The following is a 21,282-nucleotide window of genomic DNA, read 5'->3' on the forward strand; positions in this document are numbered from 1 at the left end:
TACTGGAGTGGGTAGCCATTCCCTTCTCCAGGGAATCTTCCTGACCCAAGAATCGAACCCGGGTCTCCTGCAGAATAGCAGGTGGATTCTTTACCATCTGAGCCACCAAGTGAAGGGAACATGCAAACTCCCAGGCTGTATTAGCTCTGGGGAGGGCACAGGGAAGTCAACAGAGCAGGGAGGCTTCAGCTCTACCTGTATTTTTTATTGTTTAAAAGAAGCAGAAGCAAATATAGTAAAATATTAATAGTTATTAAATACTGGTGAGTCATGGGAGAAATACTACTTTCTGTTCTTTTCATAATTAAAAATAAATACAAGAATATATAAATTTTGCAGTACCCAGAGCAATAATCAGGCTTCTTCCCCTGACCCCAGGTTAAGCAGATGACCTGTAAAACAATTATTAGGGGAAAGTGTATACACACACACATACACATATGCATATATAGAGTATACATATATGTACATGCATATACACATACCTTCTTACACACACATATATACATTCACCTATCTATGTAACCTCAAATAAAACAAAAATCTTTTAATTTTTTTACTGCAAAATATTGTTTGTATCATATATTTCTTCATTTTCTGAGAGATGAAACATTTACATCATGGGACCCTAAACTTTTTCATGATTTGACCATGTACAAAAATCTACAGACCACATGTCTCACATTAGAATGATGATCCTGGATTGTTTTGAGAGAGTCAGGGAGAAACAGAGGAATCCCTGAGGATTGAGGCCTGCCGCAGGGCAGTGCTCCTCTATGCTCTCAACAGCTTTGGCCCCAGTACCAGGACAGTCAGCAGTGTTCCAGGGATTCTGGAAGCCTCCCCCGTTCGGTGAGTCCTGCCCAGTTTCTCCAGCACCCCTTTCTTTAGTGCCTGATCCTATCAGCCCCGCCACTGCCCCCGGACGTACAGGGCCCTTCTCCCAGCCAAGAATTGTGTGATGCGGGGATTCTGAGAAGGAATTGGATGAGGAAGTTACAGAGGCATCCATGTGTGATGGAGAAATGGGGTGAGGAAGAAGTCACCAACTGTGGAGAAAGACAGTCCTGTGGATTTTCCCAAGGGCAGATATACATTTATACTCGTTATTATTCATCAACTTGTCCATCACCCTCCTCTGCAAGTTCTACAAGTATAGTTTGTGTGTGTGTGTGTGTGTGTGTGTGTGTGTGTGTATTTATGTGTTTGGGATGGGAAAGGGTAGAATGAGTGAGCACCAGATGAGTTTTTACCAAAGAGGCATATGTTCAGGCAGCCTGGACTCCGAGTTTGAAAAATGACTTATTTTACTTGCATAGATGGTGTCATTTGCTCACAGCATTACCAGGGGGTTGGTAACACTCAGGGAGTGACAGAATTCCATTTTAAACTTTCTAGGCCATCCACTCCCTATGGGTTGCCATTCCCTTCTCCGGGGGTCTTCCCAACCCAAGGATTGAATCCAGGTCTCCTGCATTACAGGCAGATTCTGTACCATCTGAGCCACCAGGGATTCTGTATTATCCCTACATTGGGTTATTAATGATTATTATTCTAATTGTTTGTCTTGCTACTGGATTCCTTTAAATTCTGTGTCTTCAGATGCTGGCTTTCAGGCCATTGCTCGACAGAGACTGAGATTAGGAACTCCTCAGGAGGTAAATATCAGGTACTTCTGCTCTGGAGTGTTGGTTAAAAATGAAAATGGAAACTTTCTCAAGTTAATATATGAGACAGTAGAAAATTTTCCACATGCTTAGGTTGCAGATACTTTTTCAAGAATGCATGAGTTGGTTTAAGCGGGATTCTTTTGTCCTGCAGAGTTAGGGTGTAAATGCCATGTGCCCCCTTATTCTGTGGCTTCGGGTCCTCAAAACCTATGTTTTTTTTTTTTTTTTTTTTAATCACAGACCACTTGATTTGCTGAATTCAACATCTCTTCCAATACCCACTCCTCCCAAAGAATCTGCTTCAGAAAGTGTTGAAGAGAAATGTAGACCTCACCGAACATTTCTTAATGGAGACCTAGGAAGCGGTCAATGTAACACCTGGCTCAGCAAATTACTCGAATCTTGCCCTTAGCCGTTTTTATTCTCCGCAGTCCCTCTCATCCACACCGCCACTGCTGTTTTTACTTCCCTTCTTTTAAATCGTTTCTAGCCCTTCTCTGACAAGCTTTCCCGAGTTCCTACACCTTTCTCTTCTTTCCTCCTAATTGAGAAAAATGCAAATTTTACTCCCTTCCTTTACATAGCAGTTAAGGCATTGCTTTTTCCTCTGAAGCATAACTTCACGAGCTTACATTTCAAGTCAGTGGTCCTTCTCTCGGACAAACAAGGCGCTCCCTCGCGGACGGACGCACGTAAACGCCGGTTGAAATGGCCTCATCACCCAGATCAGGAGAGGAGGCGGCCGTTAGTCACAAGTCATCATCGTCTGTCAGCGACACAGTGAGGCCTTAAAAACCCTCCACAGAACGGTTTCCTGAGAGCTGTTTGAAGTGGGGAAAGAGTTCATGCGGGAGACAGCAGCCGCTGATCACCGTGACGGCTGCGCGCTGAGTACTTGCCGAGCTCACGGCACTTTCCTGACGGGAAACAAAAGCTGCCTGTTGTTGTTTTATTGTCAAGTCTCAGTTCCGGCAGAGTCAAGCCTGGCCGGGTGGTTTTCCAAATACCCACAAGGTATTAGATTCAGGATGGTCAGTTTTGCACACTTTAGATCCTACTGTTCACTCCATTTGTCAAGCAAGGTGCCCTGAAACTCATCCCCAAATCCCGAGGTGACATGACAGCCAGAAGGCTCCTAAGTATCATCAGTTTTATGCCAATGTGGGGGCCTTTCCTTTGGCTGGGGGCTTCGGGAAAAGCACCTGGAATCTTAGTTCTCAGGTCTGTGATGAGAGAGACCTTTTTTTTTTTTTTCTGCTCTTCTGAGACGGAGGAGACTTGGAAAGGTTAAAACTCAGCCCCTTGGCTTTTCTGACATGAAATCCAAGTTCCAGGGAAGGGAAAGGACTAGCTCCAGGTCACACAGTGAGTTAGTGATTGGGCTGGGCCTAAATCCATCCCTTCTGGTTCCCATGTGTGGCTCTGTCCACCATGCCACATTGCGTCCCCACTTTCTATCTGGAAGATCCTTCACTCAAAAGTCTCTTTTTAACCCTGAGTTGGATCTTCCCAGGGGATGGAAGTGTACTATTTAATTCCCTTTGTGTTTTTCAGTCTTGGCCTAAAGTTTTCTTTTTTTCCCCAAGTGTCTGGAAGGATAAGTGCTGTGTGGTAGGGAGTTGCTTTCTTCCCAAAGGCCAGGAGGGGTGGTTCAGTCTGAACTACTGTATAAGAAGAGGGACAACACATTCTCAAGGGGAAAGGTGTTTGTATCCACATACTGGAATTTATCCACCTTGACTGATATGGTCGTGTTGACCTGAAGGTGTTCCAGCAAGAACTGGGAGAGGTTCTGGTATATGTTCTTGGTTTGTGCTCCAGACTCACACACTGTTACCAGGGTCTGCTTTTTAACGTCTTTGTTGATGAGGAGCTCCAGCTTCAGGTCGACAGCATGCTCTGGGCATTTCACGAGAAACTGCAGTTGGCAGATGATGAAGTACCAACCTGGGAACTGGATCACCAGGTTCTCATCCTGATATCTGACTCCATGGATGATGCCATCTTTGTTCCAAGACAACTGGGTTTTGTTTATATGCTTTGACACTGGAGGGAGAAAGACAAAAGGACCTCAGAGTCATTAGGCAAATTTCGGATGCAGATTGGAAAATTTGAAACTTTTATTCAAGGTTTCCCATTCAAGCCCCATGTTTTCTGTAATTTGCCTGCTGGTTCAGCTCTCTCGAATACCTTCCATGTTACTCCATTCATTGCTGAGTGTTTAAGGTACAGGTACAAAACCATCCCTCTGCTTTTTCTCTAAAGCATAAAGCTGAAGGGTCAGAAAACACACAGTCCTAGACCTTTACCCCCTCCAGAGGTAATTGTTTTCCACTTAATCATTTTATCATTCTATTATTATCATTATAAGTTTTACTTTTCCCTTTTCAGACTCTAAGTTCCTGGACTATATTCCTTATAAGTTTTGGGCTATCATGGACATATAGTCAATCAATCAATGAACATTTGATCAACAGGGGACTGCTATTGGGTAAGCATTGCACTAAGTATCAGAGAAAAAGCATTCAGTTTGGTTCAGTTAGTAACCAATTCAGGGGTCAAGAAGTCTAGGAGAACCTCAGTCTGTTCTTTCACATTCAGATACATCCCTTAACTATTCATTTTCTGAAGTTTTAAATGTCTTCCTCTCTTTAAAAGGGCAGCCAGACATCATTGTGCAGACCTCTTAAGTTCACATTAAGGGATTCCTCCCAGCTGGGATTTATAGAGGAGCAGAGAATTAGCAGGCCCTCTAAGCAGACATGTTGGTGTCAGAAGCCAAGTCTCTGAGTCTTTTCACTGACAAGTTAAAATCAGCCCTGATGGGTCCAGGTATCTTTCAGAATTGGGAAGCTGGGATGTTCATTTTAATTGCTTCCCTTTAAACCTCATTGCAATTCAACTGAAGAATGAGAACTAATCTAACTGCAAAATTGAATTTTGAAAATGAGCAGGATGGCTATTGCAGAGAATCTTGGCCATCTCCTCTGTACCTCATCTATCCTAGCATAAATGCCTCTTATTATTTCGTCTCTAAGGGACCTCTTACCTGAAGCATGCTGCAATATGCAAGTGGGGCCTGTGCCAACATGGTCATTAAGCTATCAATCTGGACACCAGGAAGTTTTGTGACTCTCTTGTGAATGACTTGATAGAGGCAGAAATTAAGAGCCTGCTTCCCACGTGTGCAGGAAAGGACAGTACCCTTGGTCTGCAGCCCGTAGATGAATGAAGAAGGGTGGGGGTGGAGCACCGATTCCCTCACAGGCCAGGGAGGCAAACTTAAAGGAGTGGATGAGGTTTAGGAAGCAGGAATCTTGCAGCTTTTGAGAGTAATGCTCTCCCCTCTCCCCCTAAGCCATTAAAATTCAAATTATAAAAATTATCACACAGGTTAAACAAAATGCACACGCAGGTCACATTTGGCCGTGAGCCTCTGCTTGTGACCTCTGGCCCAGAAACCTGAGAAAGGCCGCAGGAGTGACCCTCATATGGTTGGGGTTCCTGGTTTTGGTTACTGACCTTGGAGGTAGGCCCATGATTTCTTGAATGGAGCCCTTTTCAGGATACATGAGATGTCCTCTGAGCAATTCCCTGAAAATAAGACCACATGTTAAATGCCTCTCTCTGCTCTGGGAACTGGAGATACCAGATCTTTTCCCATGACCCTTTGATGGAGACAATTACTATTCTGTTTCCATTTGGGGGATAAAAGGAAAACCTGTTTATTTCTCATTTTGCCATCAAGTACCTTAGGAGTTTTTCTCTTTAAACTTGATTGCTTCCACATGGACTTTTACAAAAGACTGTGGAAGCTGGAGGAAGGAAACCAACAGGGCCTGAGTTCCTGTATGTACCTGGTGCCATTCTTGTCACTTCGTATACTCCACCTCACTGGATCTTTGCAACAGCTCTGTGACAGAGGGCTGACTAAGTCCCTTTGAGAGATGGAAAAAAGCGTGGGCACTAGACAAATTCAGTGCATTGTCCTATGTCACTCAGCCAGGCAGTGGCGGTTAGAACACTAAGGCTGGTAGTAATTATTGCCATCCTTCCTTTAAGAGTGTGCTTCTGTGTATTCCAGCTGATTGAATTCTCAGAATAGCTCTGCAAGGCTCACCCTGATGTCCAGACATGGTCAGCAATACAAGGTCATTGCAAGTTGGAGGAAACCCTGATATCCACTCCCATGTCTATCTGATTTCAGAGACCAGGCTTTCTCCCCAAGACCATTTTGCCAGACAGAGGAGGTAAACACATCCTGGTGTTCAATTTTAAAAGGCTATAAGATCATAGAGACCTAAGCAGGCAGCCTGCTATATGGAGCTTCCTTGGCAGGGAGAAAAGACAATGTTTATGTCATTGTGGAATTTAAGAAATCAGAATATTTTAAATGTATTCACTGGTGATGGCAGCTTCATTTCTTAGTATAGTAACTATTTTGTATGCACAGAACCAAGCCATACATTTCCTGCAATGACTCATGAACTCAGCTTATTCTGGGCATTTTTTTCTTCTTATTGAGTCTTGGTTTCCCTAATCTCTAGAACTGGCAGATCTAGGATGTGACATTGACATCTTTTTGATGGTGTCGCCAGAGATGACAGAGACAACCGATGATTCCATCTGTCAGAGACTAGGCAGCCATTCGGTCGAGGCGACCACATCCTAGCGGGCTTGCTCACGGGGATTTTAGAGTAGCATCTGTTGGACTCACAATCTTCCCCATTGCCCTCTGTCCTGGCCTGGGAAAATCCCTCCTGGCCGTCCTTACAGTGGGGGCTTGCAGTGGTAGAAAGTTAAGTGAAGAGTTCCCCCTGCTGTCTGAACAAGCTCACTGCTAGAGGCACCCCCAGCAGAAGCAGGGGTCTGTCTTCATTCTTATCTCCCCTGGAGGCATGAAGAGGCTCTGGTCCACAGGTCTCTTGGGTGAGGAGGGCTGGAGGGCCAGCTGCCCTTCTTCTTTCGTTCTTTTGATTTTATCCCTCACTCATTCTCCAGCTTTATCCTGCCTACAGCCCACACTCTTGGGGTGTGCACAGTCATAGCAAGGAGGCAACGAGGACTGCTCCTTCTTTTTTTTTTTTTTTGAGCCATGCCCCACAGGGCTTGTGGAATCTCAGTTCCCTGGCCAGGGATTGAACCTGGGCCAAGGCAATGAAAGCCCGAATTCTAACCACTAGGCCACCAGGGAACAGAGGGCTGTTCATTCTTAAATGTGCTGTAGCTATGAGTAGAAAGCCCAGCCTTCTCTTTTTGGGGTGTGGAACGTCAGGTCCAAAGGAATTGCAGAGAGACATGTCTGGCTGTGTCTCTTTGCTCGGAACCCCTTTCTGACCCACTGTGACTGCAGGATCAGGGCCAAGCTCCTCCCCATGGTATTTGTGTTCCGTTGGGTTCTAATCCCTAATGAACTCTGCAGTCTCCCCCCTCGCCTTCCCTCTTCCCCCTGTTGCCTCTTAAACTTGTTCCACCAGTAGCAGCAGCGGTGCTGGGAATAATAATGCTAGCTAGTACATAGTGACTGATGCCTATTTCCTTTTTACTCGGCTAAGCCTGTTACATGCATTCTTTTATTTCATTCTCACCATCACCCCACAAGAAAGGTACTCTAGAAACTTCTCTCTTGTATATAAGGAAATTGAGTCTTTAAAAAGTTATGTGGCTTGTCACATTTTCACAGCTAGTCAGTGGTAGAGGGGCAATTCAAGCTGAGGCTGTCTGACTCTAATGCCCGAGTGGAATTTTGACCATTCTACTGGAGGTTGGGCCCTTGGGATGCCCCCAGTTACACCATGCTGGCTTTCCATTTCATCTGGAATCCCCCTCTTCACTGGCAAGTTGTGCCTTGTTTAAAGCACTGCCTGGTAGCCACCTCCTCTGGGAACCCTTCTCTGACCTCTCCTTCCATTTATTTGCCTTCTCCATTGGACCATGAATCCTCAGGGCAGAGACTACTGTTTCCATATCCCCACTGCCAGCCCAGAAGATACTCTGTAAATGTTTGTCGAGCTGAATCATGTAGTCTGTCTCTGCTCCTTCCCTCTGTGGATTTCAGCTCAGCTCTCAGGGCTTGAGGAAGAGAATGCGGATGCTTGGCCTGGCCTCCCCTTCCGGGCTGGATGACACCTGGCTTCATTCTGTTCTTGGTTCTGCAGGTCAGGTTAGATTACATGGGAGGTTAAGGTTCAAGCCCTCGGCTCAGGCCAGCACGTCACACTGTGAACAGCTCTCCTCCTTGGCCAAGGACCCCCTCACACCTTGTCACTCGTGGCATCTGTCAGGTGAGCTTCTCTTAACAGGTGGATATAGAAGTACAAGCCTGGACTCGCCTCTCACACATGCAGGTTCTTTTTTTTTTTTTTTCTTTCCCCTTTGGTCTTTGTATGTTTGTTGGGTTGACCTCAGCTGTAATTCTGAGAAACCCAAGGATGGAAAAAAAAAAACACCTTATTTTGAAGCTTTTGCATTTCCTGAAGTCAAATGCCATGGTGTATCTTAGTTTTTCTTTTCTTTTATTTTTATCTTAGTTTTTCTTAAAGAATCTGTTAGATGTTTCGAAAAGAAGGGAAAACAGAGGCAACTCTCTTGAAGAATGACATCACTGAGTTGGCTAAGGGAAGGGCCTGGGGAAGCAGGGCTCCAGAGGAGCTCTCGGTGGAATGGAACTGCTGAACGTGGAGAGGAGCCTGGGGAAGGCACGCTGCTGGTGCTTAGCGACTTTAAAGGCTGTTAGGAGGGCCAGGGCTGATGGGGGCTGGCTCTGTGGGCCCAAACAGCACAGCTCCTAGAAGTTTAAGGCTCCTAAGAAGTTTAAGCTGATGCACTCAGCTAATGGCGAATACCGCTCTTGTCCCCATTTCCTGGATGAGGCAGTGGGAAGACTTTCATTAAGGACATACAACACACATTGCAAGTCACAGTGCTGGCAGCTCAAATATTGGACCAGTTAGTGCTGTTCAGAGATGTGTTGGGCTGGTGTGAGAGTCATGTGGCTCTTGTCAAGACCTAGATGAATATTCCATGGGTCATCAGCCATGTGGCTTTGAGTCTCCTTATCACCCTGTGAGCCCATGATGTAATCTTTTTTGGTTATGAGACAGGAATCCTATAGTATTCCTGGAAGTTTGAATTTGGGGAGCATTGGAAGCAAAACACGGAGAAGGCAATGGCACCCCACTCCAGTACTCTTGCCTGGAAAATCCCATGGATGGAGTCTGGAAGGCTGCAGTCCATGGGGTTGCTGAGAGTCGGACACGACTGAGCGACTTCACTTTCACGTTTCACTTTCATGCATTGGAGAAGGAAATGGCAACCCACTCCAGTGTTCTTGCCTGGAGAATCCCAGGGATGGGGGAGCCTGGTGGGCTGCCGTCTATGGGGTTGCACAGAGTCAAACACGACTGAAGCGACTTAGCAGCAGGGAGCAAAACACACTTCTGTTTCATTTATTTCCCAACCAAATTAGCTGCACTGAGGGGTTTAATTTGAAGAACTAAAGACTAGGGAGGGGAGGGGAGAACAGTCTGCACATCATGGCAAGTAGATGGCCCGGGAGTTAAAATCCAGGACTTTTCTTTGGGCGGTTGTGTCTCATGCTAGATGAAGAGCAGGGTGGATCAGATGATCCAGAAGGGCCCTTCTAGCTGATTTTAGATGGCTGTGTAGACTCAGCTGTACACTGCCAGGCCTGCTGCAGGGACACGAAGTCAGTCCCAGCTCCAGCTATCTATCTTTTGAGCACGTTGCTCTACCCCATCTAGGAGTTTGTCTACACGCATTAAGATTTCCGGACACCTGCAGCAGTAGAACAGTGTTTTAGGTCTGGGAATAACCTAAGTTATGAACAACCTGGTTCTGAAAGGGTTTTCATGGTTCATAGAACTGGAATTTCCCTGAGAAATCATTTGGCCCAGCCTTGGTAACTACATAACACATGTGCTCCCCAATGCTACCCCCACAGCAGACGTGTCCGAGGTCACCCCATGAGTCAGCGGTGGGGCCAGGCCACAGTCTGGAACCCCTTGCTTCTGTCGGGCATTCCATCTTTCAGACACCTCAGGTTCTTTGTGAGTACCTGAGAACCAAGGCCTTCAGGTGGGCAAGATTTGTAAGCCATCCTCTCAAGCTTTGGTCTCCTCTAGAAGGATCATGACATTTTCTTGGGCTTTGTTAGGAAGCCTGGAAAGAAATATTTGCCAACAAAACCCTCCTGGTCAGGTGCATAGAAGACAGAGATAGGGAGAGAGATGCTGCTTTAGGTGGTTGGAAGGGTCATGTTCTAGATAGAAGTCAGAACAATGCAACATGAAGATGGGAACCCTCCTTGAGATCTCAAAATATTAGACCCGAAAGGACCATCGGATGCCAAGCTAACTGTGACCCTAGATCTGTGAGTGGAGAGGCTGAATCCAGAGGGACTAACGGTCTGGCTCAAGACCCCACAGTAGGCTAAGTGGCAGAGCTGGGCTCAGAGCACAGAGTTCCTGACTCCTAGTCCTGGGCTCTGCCCTGGTTTTTAGTCTTCCCATGGAGCAGAGAGGCTTTAAATGTAGGAATAAGTGGATTTGCAGCCGCCATACACACTGGCCTGAAAACTGACCAGACAGCTATGGGTGCCTGGAAAACAAGCGCTAATGAGCCATCTGGACTTCCTCTTCCCAGGGGAATGCCAGCAGGTGACTTCAGGTTCATGGGCTGAACCCTGCCAAGTAATAAGTCAGGGGCTGTTAGGCTTCCATTAAGATGCAACAATGCCCAATAGGCAAAACAAGCCACACTTACCACTCCAGCCAGAAAGTGTGTGGTCTGAGTGCCAAGTACCTTCCAGGTTAATATTGGAGCAAAACAGACACAGCGCATCTCAAAGAAAGCACCTGGGTTCTGGTCAAGGCTTCTAACGTCAGACCTGTCACTTCCCGTTACTGACCCTCAATTGCTGCATCTGTTAAGTGGGGACAGTAACAGTCAACCCCAATGTGTGCATGTTGCGAAGATGCCATGAGGTTATGGATGTCAAATGGCCTGTACAGCACATGGCTTGGAGGAGATAACCCAGCACGCGGTAGACCCCGCTTCCCCAACTCTTCCCTTGGTTCTTAAGTAGCACAGCTTAGCAGCACTCTTAACAGGCTCGTCTGGCCAATGAGACACTCGTTAAACCAGAGCCCATGACATTATCTGGTGGACTGAAGTTTCTTAATTATGTACCTAAGTGTTTGAGGCCATCGGATGGTCTCAGGACAGTGTGAATAGCCCTTCGTCATCTGTTGAAAATACTTTAATCCTTCCAAGAAGGAGAGCATTATCCTCATGACTCTGCGTCTACCCTGTCCTGGCTTCTGAGTTCCGCTCTTTTGGCGCGATATCCAGGAGAGTCGCAATAGCGACATCTAGGGGAGAGCCTCGCCATTGTCAGTGGAATTCGGAATCACAGTGAATCCCTAACCTAAGGGTCATTTCAGCTGACCTCAGTGCGACGGTTTCCTTGGTTAACTCGTCATGGAGAAACTCCAGAATAGGCCATTCGTTAAACAAAGGGCTAGGTAGCCTTGGGTTTACAGACGTCATTTGAGGAGTAGCTGTTCTGACATGCTCAGGGTTAAACATCGAAAGTCACCAGTAAATACAAGTTGAGATCAAGTGAAAATTAATTTGAATCCCTTGAAGGTTCCTTGGGATTTTGAGGGTTTTGTTTCTGGCCACATGGCGCATTGTGGGACCTTAGTTCCTGACCAGCTATTGAACAGGGCCCACAGCAGTTGATGGCACAGAGGCCTATCCACTGGGCTGCCAGGGGATTCCCTTGCGGCCTCTTCAATCCTGACCTGTTGCAGTACGTAAGATAAAGCTATCTGACTTGATGTGTAATTCCTGGAAATTCACTTACACTAAGTGCAGATTGAATTGATATTTTTGGAGGGTATTTAAGAAGCACCTTTAAAGTCTAATTGAAAAGGCAAAGAGAGATCTGCTCATGTCTGGCTCCCATTTCCTGGCCCAGGGCTTGCACAGCAGGGCTTGCAGAAATTTAAGACAACACGTGTGGTGTCCAGAGAGCTTGGATGAAACATGTAGTGAAGCCAGTTTGAGAAACAAACTTGCTTTCCTTCCCTCCTTGCTTTCTTTCCCTCCTTCCTTTCTAACTTCTGTCCTTCCCTCCTTCCCCCGCCTCTGTTTCTCTTTTTCTCCTCTTCTCCAAAGTGAAGGATGGGGATTTTTCTCCTAGATTTAAAGACTTGTGACATGTGTATGTGAAAACTTCAAGTATAAGTGTTAATATGCGCCTCGATGATCTGAATTCTTTTCCTTTTTCTTCCCCTCCTCCTGTCTACCCCACCCCCCGCCCCCCCACCGCATCTCCCCCTCCCTCTCCTCTCCTCTGGGTGACAAGAGGCACGGATTAGACACAGATGGCTTTAGCACTCTGATGGCCTCTCCAGGACTCTGTCCCACCTTATTCTGTGTGGCCCATTTTCTAGTTTATTTCTGTTAGAGAGAGTCCTGATCCCGGTTATCACTGCCTTAAGAAAAAGACACTTTCAGAGTGAGCTTTGAGTGAATAGGTTTAAGTAAACACAGAGACAAATAAGTTCTTTGAGGCCTGTGACTACGTGAAAAGCAGTGACCACTGAGCAGTTGTATCCCCACTTAGTGTGTGGGAGGGGAAAAAACTATGACAACCAGCGGACCGGGCAGTTAGATCCAGCTCTGTCCACCTGACAGATGTGAGGTCTCTGGTTGCTGTTTTCAGCCCTTGTAGAGGAGGATGCTGCTGCATCTCTACCTGCCTCTTGTGCAGCCTGCATCCGGATCCCAGCTACATGACACCAGGTACAGCGGGCGATTGCTGAGCAACCAGCTCCTTGGTTTAGTTTCACTGCCTTCCATGGGCAGCTTGTATTGTTTCTTTGGGGGTGGGTTCACTAGCTGCAATTAGCTAACCTTATTTGATCTCTTTTAAATGCCCACGTTTTCTTTTCAGCAGAGGGAGTGGGGGAGGAGAGTAGCTTGCAAGCCAGGCAAACATGGGACATTGTTGGAGTGGTATTACTGAAGTGGTGAGAGAATCCTAAGATATTTGTTTGCAAGATGGGGAACACACAAGAGGGGTTCAGGACTCCTCCAGGTGGTCTATCCACTATTTCCACCTCCTCAGGGCCCCCAGGAACCTCTGGATATTAGTGTGCACGTGATGCTCACAGGAAAGGCAGACTATCTTAACTGGCCGCAGTGGGGGTGGGGGGAGGATCCTCCCAGTTCTTAGGATCCTCCACTGTGAAGCTGGGGCCTGAATTTGGCCTCCAGATCCCCTGCCGTGGGCTGTTCACGCTCCCCACAGCCCTGGCTCTCGTGCAGAGCCATGTGTGGAGGTGCCTTAGTGGCCCGGAGCTCAACACCAGAGAGCAGGCTTCACTGACGGGAAGACAAACAGCTACAGGAGCAGGTGTGGAGGAAGTGCAGAGAGCCCTGGGGGGATTCCTGGCCTTGGAGCCCTGGTGGGGACACTAAGGAAGCACGGTCATGTTGCACTCGGCATCTTGACCATGACATTCTGGATAAGCCAAAGAGCTCCCAGGCACATCAGCTTGGATTTTGAGGTCAGGCCCCACTCCTTGCTAGCTGTGCAATCTTAGGCAAGTTGGTAAATCTCTCTGTTTCCCTACTTAACAATTATCAAGGGGCTAATAATTATCCTGGGGTTTGTTGTGAGACTGCACGAGTGAATCACGAAGCCCTCGGCCCAGTGCTTGGCCCAAAGCAAAGGCCCCATCAGTGTTTACTATCTTCATCCCATCACATCCTCGCACCTGCCTAGCTGGGGAATAAAAGAAAAACTGATTTACAAGTCATCTATGGAATTCCTCCAGTGCAGGTAAGAACTGATATTTGGTTGTTGGGATGTTGGAAATGCCTGGGGCTGAGGTGATCAAAATTATTTTGCAATGAAGTCAGGAGTTTGAATTTCTGCTGAATTTCTGAGGGGAAGTGATGGGTGGTGAAATTGGGAAGAAGGACATGGAAGCAGGTGGGGGTGGGGGGTATGTGTGCTAGAGGGCTGAACCCAAGGGAAGAGTGCTGTCTCCTGAGAGTGCCCCGCCTGGTGGGTAGAGTGCAGAGGCTTCGCGATCACGTAGGCTCTGAAACTCCATTCTGCTTCCATATTGGGAGGCACCACCCCACCAGCCTCTCCACATCCCTAAATCCTGCTGCCAGCTTTGCTGCACACACATGTGGGTGCTTCTGGAACTCTGGGGAGATCAGGCATGGGGGCTTGTTATGGGGTTGGCGCAAATACAGCACATACATAGGAATGCGTGGGATTCCGAACGTGGGGGAGGCAGGAGACAGGAGCTGAGGATGCCGAGAAGCAGCACAGCCCCCCTCTACCGGGCCCCCCGGACCTCGTGCCCAGCCGCGTGGCAGACAAGAGTTGTATCTGTGGTCCCTCTGAGCAGCTTTGTGAGGGAGCCCCTAGTGACTCTGTTTGCTAGAGGAAGGGAGAACGTCCTCCTCCTGGGGCCCTGCCTGGCTGTCCGCAGTCTCAGCTGAGCCGCCGCCAGGCCACCGGGTCCTAAGCACAAGAGCGTGGGGGTGAGGTGGTGGTCTGCCGGTGACAAGTCTCCTGGCCGGAAGTGGGAGGTGAGTGCTGGGACTCAGACATTCTCTCCTTACAGAAAAGGCTTGGCGTTCCGTGGTTTCCCTGCAGCTAAGTGTCGTCCTGTGTTAATGTTACTTTGGTGTGTGTGCCTGGCCCTGTTTGCTAAGCTCTGGGCTGCTGCTGGCTTCCTGGTGGACAGTTTCCACCGGCTGGTGGCACAGGGCTCCCTGGGAAGAGTCCAGCTTCCACTCTCATCCACCTGGGGGGCAAACCACACGCTGCCCCCTAGAGCCTCCTCCCTGGAGCCTCTGGGAAACAGCGCCCCTCTGCCCGGAGTGTCTTGCCATGGCTTTTCCAAAGGGAGTTCACTGCCTCTGCCTGTTCACAGGGGGTTTGTTGGGGAGGAGGCTGTTCCTCCTGCAGGAAGCCTGCAGACTTCCTCAAGATTATTAGGAATCATCTTTTTAGACTTTTTTTTCTGTATTTACATATTGAAGGAAAGGTTAGAATATCATAAAGCATCACAGCTGGAAGGACCCTTCCAGTTCATTCAGTGCACCGTCTTTGTACGTTACAGACTTGCCCTGAGAAACGCAGCCCGCTAGTGTGGAGGTCGACTCTGGAGCCCAGGTCTTGCTCCAAGGTGGTATTCTTTCCACCTCATCTGACCACCGTGTCTGTAGGTGGTCAAGTTAAGACAGGTGGAGACTTTCATTAAGGACCACACACAGTAGGTCACTGACATTTTATGGCCGAAGCACATCATGAAACTGTCTACGAGCCCCTGTGTCCTTGTCTTAAAATGCCGACTCAAGAGTCAACGATTGGGAAATGTGAAGATGTAGAAGCAAGGAAGAGCTGTTGGGCTAAGAAACTGGTAACAATCTATAGACTATAATTCAGCCACGTAACAGAATCACTAAACTCCCAGTTTCCTGAAAGATACAGATAAAGGCCTGACACACATTCCTATGTTGTTTTTACAGGAAGCAGACCCCTTTCCAGATGAAAACTGCTGACCACAAGAACACAGACCCTAGACTGAAACCAGAAGGTTGACCCAGAAGGTTGACGATGCTTGAAATTTCACCTTGTTGCCAACCAATCCAAGAACGAGCTGATCACATCCTGCTCCTTGAACACAACTCCTCACTACTGCCTCCAGGATGGGTCACATAGTCTTCAGGGCATGGACCCACTGTGGCCCCCTTTGCCCGGCAAAGCAGTAAAAGCTTTTCTCTTTTCTACTTCACCTAAAACTCTGTCCCCGTGGTTCTATTCAGCACCAGTGAACAGAGGCTGAGTTTTGGCAACAATCATGTGAGGCTAGAGAGGAGCCCTGGATTCTGACTCCTGCTCTGCCATCAGTTCCCTAGATGACCTTCCAAAAGTCACCTTGATTCCCTGGGCCTCAGCTCACCACCTGCCAAACAGGACTATTAATCCCCAAGTTGTTTGCTTATAGGATGGAGGCTAAGATAAATCTAGGGTAAGAGTGGAAGGTCTTTAACAAGAGTTTCATAGCCCTAGGGAGAATTATTAGCATTTTTAAATCTGGTTGCAAAGACATTGAATTGTGAACTGTGGTTGGTTTTAAATTAGTTTGTGTTCTGATATCCACAGTGATGGCCCATATAAGAAGGGATCTGAGAAGTGTTCTAGTCCATGGCTGCCAAAATTTTAAATTTCTATAGACCAAAATAATTACTTCAAAACCAAAATTAAGGACTCCAAAATGTAAATTTCAGTGACCAGTACAGAATGGGCAGCTTCTTATTTTGCCTGTTGTTGTTCAAACAAACAGACAAAAAACTGAGTAAAAAGCAAACCAACCTGATTCCCATCTGTATCAACCTCGTGTTGTAAAAGAAAGGACATTTTCACACAAAAACAACATAGAAAAGGACATGCTCTCAGAGGAAAGTATAGTTATCTGCAGGAAAAGGGGATCACTTGTGAGACCCCCTGTAGTTGACAATCTACAAAGCCTAAAATGTTTACTGTCTAGTCGTTTATAGAAGAAGCTAGCTAGCTTCTGCATTATGCCAGGCTCCCTTCTGACGTGACGGTCTACAGAGGCTTGGTGGGAATCGAGGTCTCATGCTAAGTAATTCCAGCCAAAGTTCAGCTATTGTTGACAAAGCTGTAATTATCAGTCTGCTTTGAAATACGCAGAGTGCTGCTCCATTTAGGGAATTCTGCCCTTGCTTTCCAAGTCTCTGGGTGACACACAGAAGGAGAAGCAGAGCTCAGGGTGTCCTGAAGGAACTCCAGGTGTGATTGCTCTTGGTGTGAGGAACTGTATCCACACATGTGTGTCCTCTGGTCCCAAGCATGCCCTGGTGTGTCTGTCCAGGTGCCTATGATGACCCACTCTTTGTCTTAGTTTTTTCCTCTGAGCTGTCTGGTCACCCAACTGTGCTTGCTGTCTAGGTTCTAAAGGTGACAGGACTGAAGGTTAGTGTTCTGAAATGAGGACATCTGGGTTCTAAGTTTGACTCTATAATACCCTGAACAAGACCCTTCACTTGGTCTTACTTTTCCTTTTCTGTGCAATGAAAACATACATCAGATGGTCTCAAAGTTTTTCACTTTTCCATGTTAACCTAACTCTGCATCTCACCAATCTGAGGCTAGTAGAGACAACCCATTGATTAGTGACTTTAGTGATAGAAAAATATGGGGTGTGGGAAGGTCTGTTTGACAAACCCTCAACTTCATTATGCATTTGGGCTGTAACCAGTTATTTAATGATTACTATATGTTGGTCACCATGCAAAGCAGTTTCCAGAAGAGATCTAACAGTTTCTCCAATACCTTCGTGAGGTCGTTATTATTACTCTCATTTCATAGATAAGGAACTGAGTTTCTCAGGTGGGATGTAGAGCCAAGATTCAGATCCACACCACCTGACTCTAGATTTTAAGCTCTTAACACAATAGTGCTTTGTGTTCCTCTCTGGGTCCATGGGCCAGCCTGTCCAGAGGCAGACTTTTCACTAGTGGGAGAGTTGAGGGCTGGTGGGAGAACATGGGGACGTGAGTACAGCTCAGAAGCCACTCAGAGGAATGGAGATGCATCAGCTTGGCCCTGACAGCCCACCTCCTCCCCCACCCACTCTGTTGGACACTCATGATGTTTCTAGTGGTTAATCATCTGTGATGTGATATGGACTATCCCCTGCACAGTTACTCCTAATTCCAAAGTCTTACCTCCTTTAAGGGGGAATTGGCCCAGCGGGTTGGGAATGGAGTCCTGAAAGAGAAGAAAGAGAAAAGTTAAAAAAAAAATGGATGAGGATGTCGTCAGATTGAAACAGCTAGTCTTTTTCTTTTTCACTTTGGTTGCCCTCAAAGTATTGTATAATTTAGAATTTGTGTTCCATCTGACTCTTAAGATTAAAAAAAAAAACAAAAAAAAACCGAATTCACTGACTTAGTTTACATGAGCTTTACAACCTGTTTATCAGAAATAATATTGGAGGATTACTATCCACGTTTCACAGATGAGGAACTGGAAGCTGAGAGGTAAAAAGTTTATGGCCATCAGGGGCGAGAATCTGCAACTCTTAACTTTCAGTCCAGTGCTTTTTCTTTTCACCACCACATGTACTACTTTTTCTTACTTTTGTCAACATAAAGCAAACAACTGTAGTGTATAAATATATGTGGGCTCTTTTCTTCTATGTTTGATTCAGCAAACAGTGAAAGTATGTTGTAAATATAGCTGGGAAGGTACTATTTCTCCTGTGGTTGGAAATTCTGAATTGATAGAATGACTCTGTGCCAAGCATTGTGAAGATACCATAAATTATTAAATTGGGTCCCTGTCCTTGTGGCTTTATTGCAGATTTACATTTGACTCTAATATCTAAATACTTATATAACATGCTGCTGCTGCTGCTGCTAAGTCGCTTCAGTCATGTCCAACTCTGTGTGACCCCCTAGACGGCAACCCACCAGGCTCCCCCATCCCTGGGATTCTCCAGGCAAGAACACTGGAGTGGGTTGCCATTTCCTCCTCCAGTGCATGAAACTGAAAAGTGAAAGTGAAGTCGCTCAGTTGTATCCGACTCTTCGTGACCCCATGGACTGCAGCCTACCAGGCTCCTCTGTCCATGGGATTTTCCAGGCAAGAGTACTGGAGTGGGGTGCCATTGCCTTCTCCGTTATATAATGTAAATAAGCATAAATGTATATTATTTATGTTAACATTCACCTATGTTTTATTTATTCTAGAATAAGCATAACTGTATATATAAATAATCACACAGTTAAGTAAGAGGTTGCTGGCAGACAATCTAAGAGCAGATTGGCTCCTGAAGGAGGACCTGCGGGGTTGGGGAATGGAGGGGAGGAAAGGAGGTCTTGCTCACATGTTCTGAGCAAGTAAGCAACAGAAGCAGATGGGCAGTTTTTCACCCCAATAAATTTTTCAGAAGCTGTTCTCCATGTCTGTGTCTCTATGTCTTCCCTGTAAATAGGTTAATCAGTGCTATTTTTCTAGATTCCATATTTATGCCTTAATATGTGATATTTGTTCTTCTTTTTCTGACTTACTTCCCTCTGTATAACAGGCCCTATATTCATCCCCTTCGCTGCAACTGACTCAAATTGGGGAAGGAGTGAGTGAAGTCGCGTAGTCGTGTCCGACTCTTTGCGACCCCGTGGACTGTAGCCCCCCAGGCTCCTCCGTCCATGGGATTCTCCAGGCAAGAATACTGGAGTGGGTTGTCATTTCCTTCTCCAGGGGATCTTCCCGACCCAGGGATCGAACCCAGGTCTCCTGCATTGCAGGTAGATGCTTTACCGTCTGAACTGAAGGGTTTAGAGGCCGTCAAATGGACATGACCTATAAAGGCAATTTTGATGGTTTTACATAGAAATGACCTCTAATGGAAGAGAACACAAATGGGAACTATTTGAGATACATTTCTATGTAAAATGTAGTTTGCACATAATTCAGAATATTAAATGAGCACTCTGCAACCAAGACCAAATATCAATTATCTCTTGAGGTTTTCTACTATGTACCAATATCAAATCTACATAGGAACAAATGTTACTCCTGCTTTTCTCTTCTATATCAAATATCCTGAAGCCTTTGTGTCTCTCTGGAGCGAGGCTGAGTTTCTGAAGGCACATTCAGGGTAGGGCAAATTGAGAAAATAGCACTGACATATATATATATACACACACAGACTATCATGTGTAAAACAGATAGCTAGCAGGGAGCTCTGTGTAATAGAGGGAGCCCAGCCTGGCACACTGTGATTGACCTAGAGGGTATAATAGGGAGCAGGGGAAGGCGGCTCAAGAAGGAGGGGGTGTGTGTATATATATATATATATATATACACACACATGCGTGCTAAGTTACTTTAGTTGTGTCTGACTCTTTGTGACCCTATGGACTGTAGCACACCAGGCTCCTCTGTCCATGGGATTCTCCAAGCAAGAACACTGGAGTAGGTTGCCATGCCCTTCTCCAGGGGATCTTCCTGGCCCAGGGATCAAACCCGCATCTCTTATGTCTCCTGCATTGGCAATTGGGTTCTTCACCACTAACGCCACTTGGGAAGCCTATATATATATATATATGTTTATGACTGATTCTCACTGATATACTGCAGAGACCATCACAACATTGTAAAGCAGTTATCCTCCAATTAAAAAAATAAAAATAAATGAAGTTAAAAAAATTCTTCAGAGACTAGTTTTCCCACCTTGAGCTCTCTCCGCCTTTCCCCCACCTCAACCTTGGAGACACCCCTCACTGTCCTGGCAATAAGGAGTGAAGTGTCTTTTGACCTACCCGGATCGAGGCCTCCTGTAGTGTACTGGATTGAGATATTAATAAGGACCTAAAGAAATGTGAGCATTTTCATGGATTAAAACAACTTCCCAACGTCTAATTGAGCAAGAAATTAGTTGCTGCCTGCATCTTATTTTCTTAGTCTTGTGTCAGAACACCTAGGACCATCTAGAGTTCTCTTTTTATTCTGCCACTGCTCTAGGGACTCTGTCCTTTTCCTTCCACTGACAGCTCTTCTGATCAGTGACTCTCCTCTCCAGCCCAAGTGGATGGTCCTGAGTTGAGGAGGTCTCCTGAGGCACAGCCCTGCAGAGCACTGATCTGGAGGAGGAAGTCAGTATAAACTTGGGGGCTTCAGCTTATCAGGGGAAAAGAAATGAACTTGGCTTGGAAGGTCCTTTCCTATTTGCTCCCATAGTCTATGATTTTACTGCCTTGCTGAAAGCTCTTAACCTAATAAACAGTGCGGTACCTCTGTGGTCTCTCAAGTACACACACAGTTCAAAGGAAAATCTGATGTCATAGATCCCCCTCCTGGTTGCCTCCTGAGACAACAAACAGCCTTTCATAAGTTAATAAACATCTGGCTTACTGCCAAGCATGTCCATCGATTAGTGCGATGTGTGCACATGTGAAGAAAAACATCTACATTTAAGTGTGGTGCTGAGGTGGTGGACTTCATTGGCTGCCCTGGAACATATCCAGGGACAAGGAGAGAATGCCAGAGCAACAACCCCTGAGGAGCCATCGCGGTGGCTACTGGCAATTGGGAAATACCAGAGAATTGTACATTCAGCACATGTCAAATGGGCACATCGTGTGTGCCAAGCTCTAAGTCATTGGAAGACATCCTGTGGATTTTATGGCTCAATCATTAAAGCAGTCGTTCAGAACATACAGATAAATATAGAACTAGAATTGCAAGTTGTGGCAAGAGCTACGAGGGAGAGAGGCAGCATGTTTCCAGATAGCACTTGAACATGTGTACGAATCACTTGGGGAGTTGTTAAAATGAAAATTCTGATTCAGCAGATGTGGGTGGAGCCTGAGAGTCTATTTCTGCTAAGCTCCCAAGTGACAGCAGAGCTCCTGGCCCACAGAACACAATTTGAGTAGCAAGGCTGTAAGAAATACTATCTGAGAAGAGATCTAATTTAGGGGAGTCTGAGTTGGTGAAGTGGGGGTGTGGTCATTTGAA

The 21,282-nt window shown here is 46.3% G+C and overlaps 1 protein-coding gene across 1 annotated transcript in view; it reads right to left on the bottom strand.

The window, feature by feature from the left end:
• Positions 1–1,914: 1,914 nt before the first annotated feature.
• Positions 1,915–21,282, bottom strand: part of TNFSF8 (TNF superfamily member 8) — a 29,049-nt gene continuing 9,681 nt past the window's right edge. The window contains exons 2-4 of the mRNA XM_055579458.1: positions 17,484–17,526; positions 5,193–5,264; positions 1,915–3,716 (exon numbers count right to left, since the gene is read on the bottom strand). Coding sequence (XP_055435433.1) covers positions 3,322–3,716; positions 5,193–5,264; positions 17,484–17,526 — 510 coding nt within the window. The 3' untranslated portion in view covers positions 1,915–3,321. The remainder of the gene's footprint in view (positions 3,717–5,192; positions 5,265–17,483; positions 17,527–21,282) is intronic.

Source organism: Bubalus kerabau, chromosome 4 (genome assembly GCF_029407905.1).
Source record: "Bubalus kerabau isolate K-KA32 ecotype Philippines breed swamp buffalo chromosome 4, PCC_UOA_SB_1v2, whole genome shotgun sequence".
NCBI lineage: Eukaryota > Metazoa > Chordata > Mammalia > Artiodactyla > Bovidae > Bubalus > Bubalus kerabau.